The sequence below is a fragment of the Serinus canaria genome, chromosome 1 (assembly GCF_022539315.1).
Source record: "Serinus canaria isolate serCan28SL12 chromosome 1, serCan2020, whole genome shotgun sequence".
Classification (NCBI taxonomy): Eukaryota; Metazoa; Chordata; class Aves; order Passeriformes; family Fringillidae; genus Serinus; species Serinus canaria.
Genome location: NC_066313.1, coordinates 101016477 through 101026717, shown reverse-complemented (window position 1 = coordinate 101026717; position 10241 = coordinate 101016477). Strand labels below are relative to the sequence as shown.

Here is a 10241-nt window from a genome sequence, read left to right as displayed (position 1 = left end):
AGGCTCGGAGCCATACCAGGAGACAGGAATCACCTTTAAATTGCAGACCCAAACTTCCCATTAAACTAAAGTGGCTGAAAGCCCTTGGTAACCAAAAACCCCAAACCCCTGCTATTTGTTGCAGTGACTTGGGACTCTGGCTCACCTGCTTTTTACAGTAAAGTGATGCATGCCTCATTTCTGCAGGCACCTGTGACAGAGCACCTGTAGCTGTCATCCACATCCCCTGGTGGAGTGGTTTGCTTCTGCTGTGAAGCAGTTGGTCCAAATGGGCCTTAGGGGTGCTGGTCCCCTTCTCCAAAACATTAGGAAAGAAGTGTAGATGGGTTATCTGCTTGGGCATGGGAAGAAGATGATTGAGCACAGTCATCAGAAGATCCTGGAGCAGCAGCTGTGGTTCTGCTGGGGACAGAGGTGGGTCTCTCAGTGATGATGGGGATTCTGAGTTTGTGAAAGGTAAGGCCTTGGTAAGAAAATTTTTAATAGTAATAAGTCTGTTCAACTGCAACACTTCTGTTCAACATAAGTAATACTTCAGGTCTACCTACCTACCAGATTTCAGAAGGTGTGGGTCTTTTTTGAAGAAATAAAATGTAGTTTTTGATCAAATCACTTTCAGATTTTTGCCTTAGCTGTTGGTTTGCCAGCAGAGGCTGGGGTTCTGCTGCTGGATTGTCTAGAACACCCCCAAAAAGTACTCAGATCCCAATAACATGGAAATGAATGGATGTGGTTTTCCCTGTGCTTGCTGCTGAGTACTGTGCAGGCTGGAACAAGAGGGGCTCCTGCAGAAGCAGCATGCCCATCATCCTGGGGACATCGCTGGCTCTGTGCCGAGCAGGTGCCCCTGAACTACTCCACCACCCCTCTCTGTGGGGACTTGGAGACCCTGCTCATCCTGATTATTTGCGTTAGGCCAGGAAAATCAGTTTGTTGCATTGGCAATGGCATGGGATTTCTGTAGCAGTTTGGGAGCACAGGAAGCAAAGAGAGAGACAGCCATTTTATTTTAGGCTTATGCTATACATTGAGATTCATTATACAATTTTTCCCCTAAATTAATACAAAAATAGTAAAAATAGATTAAAAAAAGCCTAAATGAAAACCCCTGACATCTTGCAAGCCATTTATTTGATGCACAGATTAAGACTTCTTGGAGCTTAAATAATCTAGAATTGTTTCTGCCGATCTTTTTTTGTTTTGTTTTCCCCAAAACGAAAAAAAAGGTAATGACTTGCAGAATGCCAACGACATCAGAACAATTTGTGCCTGAGAAGCGGCTGCCCCAGGCAGGCGCACGTGATGCTGAGGTGCCCTCTCTCCAGGCAGGAAGCTGTGCCAGGACAGCAGGGCAAGGGGTGGCATGTCAGGGCATGCCATTCTGCTCCAACCCACGCACCATGGACAGGAATTTGTGATCAATGCCCTCCTGGGATCCCTCTGCCATCTCTTTCTGAGAAAACCCCAACCAAAGAAGAAGTTCGCCACTGCGCTTTCCTGGCAGTGGATGGGTTTCACAAGGGCTTCCTGGGGGCCCATCTCCCCCCACAGTTTGCAGTTAAAGCTTCTCCCTGTTCTCTAATAAAATTGGGGAGGTGGAATAAGGTTGCCCTCCCCACTGCACTGAGCTGGGGTCACTGGGGGTGCCCTGCAGCAACGGTGTAGTGCCTGGCCACCGATGGAAGATGCTTCCTACCTTTGGGAAAGGGAAGGGGCTCTCCCCCCTTCCCACCTCCTTCTCATCAGACTTATGTGTACCCCAGAAAGGCTTACTTATTTCACAATGTTGATAAGAAAATAAATGATAGGTACTTTCAGTGATAAATGTAGGGATAAAGCCATGGAAGAAATACTTTGTCCCTACATAGCTAAATTGCACAATCTGATTTTTATGGATCAGGATTTTGACATGTGCAAAGGCAGGGGAGGAAAAGGCTCTGGGTAATTCTTTCCAACCAAGAGCTTACAGAAAGTGGTTTCCCACAGGGCTTGTGCCTTACCACGAGAGCACTGGTTCAGCAAAACCCACCAGCAGTGCTGCCAGCGTGAGAATCGTGAGGAACTGTTCCTGCATGGCAGCTGATGCTCTCTGCAGGCTGCACACCCTTTGAACCCCTGGCAGGGCTGTGGGATGGGGACGAGGGAAATGGCACCACCACAGCCACTGGTCTGGCATCCCCAGTGCCCACACAGCAGTGCTGTCCCTGCCCCTCCCAATTCCCATCCTGCTGACAGTTCCCAACCATGCCAGAGGAGCTACTGTAACTGGAGTGCACAGCAAACCCAGAGCTGACTCCTACTAACCCAACTTCCCCCTGTCTCCCTGAACATGATATTTGCTTTCCAAGTTAACAAAGTAGGGAAAACCACCACTTTGCTAAGTGTTGAAGTCACTAGGTCTTCTCCCACAACCCATTTGCTTTGCTGGCTCTCTCTGTTTTTCAGAGAAGCCAGTCTTCCTTCTGGACTCCCCTGATCTTTGTCCAGTCGTGCCACCACTTAGTTTTGTTTTCCCTTTGAATAAAAATAAAGGTGTTGGCTGATGTGGGATTTCATGGCTCACAGGAGGACAGTCAGCCTAGAAAAAAACATTTAAAAGTACACCTTTCAATTTACAGTACATGTTTTACCTGAATTCAGCGCTGGCTCAGAAGACTTCTGAGAGCAGATGTGAATCCTCTCATGACTCAACATAACCTCAGGCCACTTTGGTTCTGTATTCCCTCCAGGTTCATGCAGTTGACCATAATAAGTGTATTTGCTTGTCTTTGGAAAAGAAGCACTTTTTCTTTCACAGACAGGTTTTTCTCAACAATTCCGGCTCTAATTTTAATCTAACTAGAACACTTCCACATTTCTGCTTTGGGCAGAAAATTCTGTCTTCATCAATTAATGTTTATGGCATAGTTATTCCAGCTATGACAAATTTTCTTTATTTTTTTCCTCCATTTAGAGTAATTGTAAATTGAAAGTGGACTTGTGCTAACACAATATCAGAAGTCATATTACAAGAAAACTGGATTGATCTTGCTTGAGGGCCATATGCACGTAGGTTGGCTCTTTTTCCCCATGCTTACCCTGTAGTAAAAATATACTGTACACCATACTTTACTGTATGGGTATTTTCATGTTTGTAGAAGATATATGTGCTCAGTGAGCCATAGTCTTACATAGTCTTGTTAGCCTTAGCTAAAATTTTCAGTCTTAGATTTTAGTCAGTGCCTGACAGTGTATAATACTCTGTTCTACTCACTGCATTTATAAAAAATTGGATCTTCTATATTGCAAATAAAACCACAGTGTTACCTGGGCTAAAAAGCCACTTAAGAGTATGACAAAAATCTGCTTAAGCCTAGGTAGTCTTCCAAACTGGAGGTTCACCAGTAAGGGCAAAGTCTCATTCACAGTTAGCCACTGGGAGTGCTTTGGGCTGAGAACAGAGCACTGCATCTGCACCTACTAATCAATCAGTGCAGGGAGGTCCATTGACTTTGGTGAAGATAATTGCTCCAGAGGAAGAAGTTGAAGGGGAGGAAGGCCAAAGTGGCTTAGCATAGTCTGAAACCTTGAGAACGTGGTTCATGTTGAGGTATTCAAGCTACCTGCAGAGAAGGAGCATTTGGTGCATCCCTCAGACACATCAGGATTCAGGCCCAAGTCTCACGGACCTGGGCTGAGTGCACCTTGGACACTTCCATGGCTGTACCTTGCCAATGCTGGGGAACAGAATGGCAGCTTGATGTGAAACACAGTGAAAAATGTATGTAAGGTGGTTTTGGCTCTGTTCTGGGTTTTCTCTCTTTTGGGGATGCTCCAGGCTCCTGCCTGTCCTATCTCTGTATAGAAAGGGGCATGGCTCCTCTGATCCATCCCAGTCTTGCGTGGCTAGCAGGAGTTACTGGTTACTAGAGAGGGTAACATGGCATTGGGGGGGAACTACTGGGAAAGGAATCTGCCCTTAAAAAGACTTTTAGGAATGGGCTGGACAAACATCCTTCCGAAATTATTTAAATGTGGTTGGCTCTGCCCTGGGGGCAAGGGCCTGGACTGCATGACTTCTCACCCTGCCTTCTGGGGACACTCAAGCCTCTTCTGCAGCACTTTGTCACAGGAATGCCTCCACATCCTTTTTCTGACAGGTCTGGAGATAGAGAAGTAATTTTATCCCTGGTTTTATCACCTTTCTTGAAGATCTCTGAAGGCCTCACATGGTGAGATTTAATAAGAGATCTGTGAAACTGCAAGCTTGTCTTTGGACATCTCTTTAAAGATGCTCCTGTCTATGCACTGCAATTAGATATGAGGAGGTTTATGGTAACTATCTTGGCATCTGGTGTTTGCAAGTGAATAGCATGAGGGATGGCAGAGGTGTAAAATCAGTGTTTGCCATGTATTCCTCTCGGCAGTATACAAACAACCTCTTTGAGACGTGTCCCATTTCCAAGTGTCACACAAGTCAGTAGATCACTGCAGAGGAATTGCAGCTCCTCTGTAACTCTCAGCTAATTTGCTAATGCCCTCAGAAGTTTAAAAGCCACTGCAGCTGCCTGTTGAACAGCCAGGGGACAGGGTGATTGGTATTTAAACAACATACTGATGATCACAGAAAATCTACAGTGAAGTACATTTAAAGAATATTTTTTGGCCGGAAAACATAGCCCCAAGCCTGAGTCTAAAAAAAACCAGGGGAAACAGATCTTTTTCCTAGCCTTACATTCATTTGGCTGTCTTCAAGGTGTCTGCCTGTGTTCTGCCAAGGCTGAAGTTGTTGTTACAGCTTCCCAGCTGCTACTGAAGCAACTGTTGTTTACTTAAGCAAAGAGCCTGTGCATTCCTGGACACAGCTTCCTTTCTTCTGGTCAGGGAAGGGACTTATCCAGGGGAAAGTAAATGTTGCCAGCTGCTCTGCTGATTTGTTTTGCTAGTGAGAATGTAATATTTTGCTTCAGGGCAAAATATCTGGTTATCTTATTTTCTGCTAGGAAGGATGCTTCAGAAATATCGCTTTGCTTGAAGATTAATATTCAGTAGGTGGCATTTGCAGGTTTTGTACAGGGCATTTGGGGGTCACTGGGATTTGGATGCTAAAGAGATGTTTCACACAATGAAGCACATCCTGGTTTTGTGACCACAGACGTCCTAGTGACTGTACAGGTACCACAGGCAGTCCCCCGAGCCACGGTGCTCCCAGTGCTCCAAGCCCCATGGCTCTTGCAGTACCCCTCCCCCTCCAGATACTGACATTGAAGCAAACTCTGTCCCAAATGCTGAGAACTTTTCAAGCACTCTTAGTTTCCAGATGAGCTGCAAAAGGGAGTCTGGTTGGAATACATTCACGTTGCACCACAAAGCAACAGTCCATGTGAAACCACCCGACACACGGCAGCCACAGGGTTTCCACAGGCAATGTATGGTGGGAATACTCTCAGCAAAACCTACAGAACTGGCTTACACATCCCCACTGGGGTTCAACCACATGATAAAACCTTACAGCAATGAGCCTGTCGCTCTTCAGGGTGGAGGGGGTGGAGGAGGGGAGAGATGCTGCTTTATCTGTTTTACTCCACATCACAGATGCTGACAGAATTATTAATTTAGAACTCACGGCTCCAAAAAGACTTGGTAATGTAATCTTTTTAAGTTGGTTTTTTTGGTGGTTTTTTTTTTGATTGTTTTTTTTTTTTTTTCCCTCTCACATGTGATGTTTTCAATAGGCCCCTTAGATATGGGCTCTTTGGGGACGTTGTAAAACTTGCTGCTGCTAAACCACAGTCCCAACCTTCAGTTTGTTCCACACAACTCTTACTGTCTACTGTCTCCTGGAAGAGCCCATACTGCAAGGTCTATTGCTTTACAGGTACTCTAGGAAGATTGAGGGATTAAGTTATACATTATGTAAAACTACCCACTAATCCTCTTAGTGTGCATTACCAGTGAATGGCCTGAAATAGGCTCTCACTAAAAGAGCCCTAACATTCACTTTCTTGATGACATTTTAGTATTTGAGGTTTGTATCATGGATTTTGGTGCTGAAATATTCAGTACACCATCTTCTGTCTGCTGCTAGATCCACTCACGTGTCTTAGTAGAGTGCTAACAAAATTACAGTTGGTAAAGCAGATTACATGTTTAACTAGTAGCGAGACATGTATAAAATAGAATTATATATTTTCTAGAGTGACAGAGTCACATGGATTTTTTTGTTCCTTTTTTTTTTGTTCTTTTTTTGTTTTTATAAGAAAAAGAAACAGCTATAAAACCATGATTAAAAATGTTACAAGGGATGATTTCAATTTTAAAATAATGATCCTTTAAAAAAAAAAAAAAGTGATTTATAACATAAAGGTGTTTGGAAAGCACTTGGTTGCTGTGTACTGCCTTCTTTCCCAGTACAGTTTGCTATCTTTTATATAGTCTTGCATAAATGTTTAGATTAGGGGAGAAAAGAAATATTAAATGTGATGGCAAAGACTTTTAAGAGCTGACTCACTGACTTGAGTTATTGCTGTGCAGAAAGTTTGTAAAGCCTTTACATCCAGCGAACATTTAGTGCTACTTCAGCCTTGACAGTTGACCTTTCAACATGATTTGGTTTAGCCACAATAATTGCAGCATCTGCAGTACAGGCGATGCAGACGACTGCTTAAGAACCCAACTTCTTCCATTAGATCTTACTTCATGCATCTAAAATTTAACCTCTCTTTGCATGGGTGTGCAAATTCTCCCATATTACCTGTTACAGGAACTGAGCAAGGTACAATACCCCAGCTCTTTTAATTTTTTTAAAATTTATTTTTAATTTCTCCCATAATTTTGAATATTCCTGGATTTAGCTTAGAGGAAGGAGGGGAAAACTTCCAATCTTCCTGTCCCCACACATTTAGTCAGTACTGGTTTCTTTTTTTTTTTTTTTTTCTCAGTAAGACCTAGTGTAAAAAAGCAACCAACAAATCAAGTTAGACTGTTGTAATTTGGTCAACCACTCTGGTGCTATCCATATCCACCATTTCAACACACTCTATTTCCTCACGGTTTTCAGGATTCTTCTTCTCTTTCCTCTTCTTCTTGGAGGGTGGCAGGAAAGTCAGTATCACAGGTAAAATGGCAAAGCAGTGAAAGAAGGTGACTAATGCTATTAAAAACAAGCACCTGAACAGTGTACGGGTCAGATTTGAAGGCACAGCTGCAAGAGGAATCAGACCAACAATATAGCAGAGGTAGCTCTGCAAAATAGCTACCCCATGCACTTCCAGGGCATTTTTCACCCATTTAGTTCTTGTGAACTCTTTGCCCAGGACAAAGGTTGATAACAGTGGAGCACAGTTGTCAATTGTATAATTAATTCCATAAATTAAGCACAACACAGAAATACAATCTAGTTCCACTTTCCACAAGGTCATAAAACCTATAACTCCAAATTCAACCGAGGCAACAGTTAGAGTGAGCCAGACGTTGATCAGAGAGTCTGCCACCAGGAATGCAGAGAAGAAGAGCAGAAATAAAGCACTAATGCAGGAGTTTTGTAAGGGGGCTCCCACTGAAGAGGCATAACGATCCATGTACACAAATGATGGATTGAAAACGATGAATTTCACCTTGGAGGTGAGAGAGAGCTTCCTCAGGGTCTCCAGGAGGTCATAAAGTTCTTCCCTCTTGGTTTCCATTGTCTTGGCCACCAAGAACATCCTGGAGGCCACAACATCAACTTCATTGTTGTATTTCTTGGAAAAGATGATATCCTCTGAAAAATGGGCAAACTGAGGGGTCTTCAGGAAGGAGTTCCTCAACATATCAGTGAAATTCTTCTTCGGCAATCCAGTAGATATGTTGAGTTTCCTAAGGTAATTTAAGTAGCTTTCGAACCAAGATATCCTCACAAAGCCCTTGGTGTACTCCAGCACATCCTCCTGGACACTGGTGTTCCAGTACTCGATTGACTCGTAGATGTAGAACCCAATGACCGGGCTGTAGTTACTGAAATACTTCTGCTGGGCAGTTGTGTACTCGATGGTCCGAGTCGCGGTCGCTACGATGTTGCTCAGGTCCGACCCCTCACTGACCTGCAGGTAGCCCATTAAGGCAAAGGAAATATAAACAAGGTAAAAGAGAACTACAAAAGGCTTGACATAAGTGTTTGTTATCCAGTCACAATAGTAGCGTTTCAGGAACCACACCAAAAGATGACTCTCGTAAGTGTTCGTTTCCTCTGAATCATCCGTGTCCTCGCTGAATCTGGCTGTCAGAAGAAACCTATACCATGCAGGCTTCTCTTGCAATACCTCTGGCTTTGGTACCTTTCTGCAGAAGATACTATGCTGGTAGTTGTTTTCTATATAGCCAGTAAACACCAGGCTGGAACCATAAAAGGAGAGTACATAGAGGTAGTTGAAGAAAATTGCAATACAGGAATTGCAGCAGAAAATCCTGGCTGCTTCAATGTTAGTGAAGGGACTGGCACCTATTCCAAAAGTGACCAGGTACATGGCAGTGGTGAGAGAAAACGAGAGCATGGAGTCTGCAAATACAGCTGCAGTCCTCTCTTTAACGTGTTGGTCTTCTCTAGTTTTTCTCCAGGAGGACAACATTTCAAAAGTCCCATACAACCCGTGACCTACAATAGAGAACAAAGGGAGTATTCAATGTATTCAAATACCAAATTACACAGAAGAAAGTAACGTCAAAATGCTAAAAGGCTCAAAGGAAACACAGCTGGATGCTACCAGTGCCTGAAGGAAACATCCTGCAGAAGAGAGAAATGATTATGGAGGTGTAAACCACAGGAGCACGTTTGCTACCTGCCTAGCAAACCTTACTGTGAGGGTTTGAGGAGAGTTCTGCACTGCTGGCACAGGATTCATGGGTTAAAGAAACAGGATTTTTTTCACTCTGCTTGGCTGTTTTGTTTCATTATTTCCGAGTGCCTGTGATGGAAGACGCTTTCAAATTAGTTTTTCCTGGTGATGGTATCTGACCTGTGGTGAAAACAAAGAAATACGACCTTGAAGTGCCTGTGCTGGAGGCAGAGCATTAGTTAGCTGCATTGTAGAAAATCTGTAAAAAATGAAAATTCCACATAAACTGAAAATTATCAATTAAATCAGTCACTGATTTCTCCACTTCCTGTACAAATTTTCCATTAGGAAAAGAAATCCTAGAAATGAAACAAACAAATAAAAGCACAAATAAATTTTAGAGAAGGACGGCGGTTAAACTGATATGGAGTTGCTTAAGGCATTGGTCTTCTTTATATATCTGGGAGCTTGTAAAACCAAATACAGCCCTATATTTCTTGGCAATACCTACATTTTGTAATGTATTTGATTGACTCTTAAAATGGATATACCATTCACAGAAGGAATGACCTAAAATCCTGTGTTTAACCCCCAAGTGCAGGTAAATCAGGAAAAGTACATGCTTTTATTTTAATCCCTGGTTGGTCATCTTCCTCTTACAGTTTCTATGTTGTGAAGATGCATTTGGAGGACACTGACCTCTGTTCTCTGGTAGTGATCCTGAGCTGGGAATGCAGCCATTGACCATCTACCAGGTGAGAGGAACTGAAGTAAATGTAGTTTGACGATTTACACCGAGATAAACAGAATATAGTCTTTGTATCACACCTAAAATGTGAGATGGTAATATTTTCTCATAATAATTTATTATACCGTTCATCTTTACTTAAGAGATCTTTTCCATATAATCCCACCTCTTTGCTGCCTTTTAATTCCTCCTACTCCTTATTCTTTTGCTGATTTTGCTGTCACTTGTCTGCTTCCCTGGTCTGCTCTTGGATTATCTCCAGAAATTCCTAAAAGTCAGTCCACTGTGTTTTGCTCTTACCCATCTTCTCTGATAGTTGTAGATAAAATGATCAGTGCTAAATTAGCTGCTGATAACACTGAAGTGCAATCACTGAACATTTAAAGCTGATGCTCCAGTCAGGAAGGTCAAGGTAATTCACAGATCTCAGAATTTCAGGCTGTCTGCAGAGTACCAAGATTGCTGCATCAGCTCTGTTCTCTCCCCCTGTAGACAATGATCACTTTTGCTACCAGGCATATAAATACCAGCCCATAAACCCCAAGCAAATGAGGTATTTTGAAGAACTGGAACACCACAAGATATATTAGGGATGCTGGAACTAGATGATCGTGAAGGTCCCTTCCATCCCAAATCTTTCTATGATGCTGTGAGTCTATAACCATGTTTATTCTTAAACACCTCATAGAGGCTAAATATTT

At 43.0% G+C, this 10241-nt stretch overlaps 1 protein-coding gene across 1 annotated transcript in view; it reads right to left on the bottom strand.

Annotated features, from left to right (window-relative positions):
• Positions 1 to 985: 985 nt before the first annotated feature.
• The window catches only part of PTCHD1 (patched domain containing 1), a 38782-nt gene continuing 29526 nt past the window's right edge, over positions 986 to 10241 (bottom strand). The window contains exon 3 of the mRNA XM_009089713.4: positions 986 to 8611. Within this exon, the coding sequence (XP_009087961.2) occupies positions 6957 to 8611 (1655 nt within the window). The 3' untranslated portion in view covers positions 986 to 6956. The remainder of the gene's footprint in view (positions 8612 to 10241) is intronic.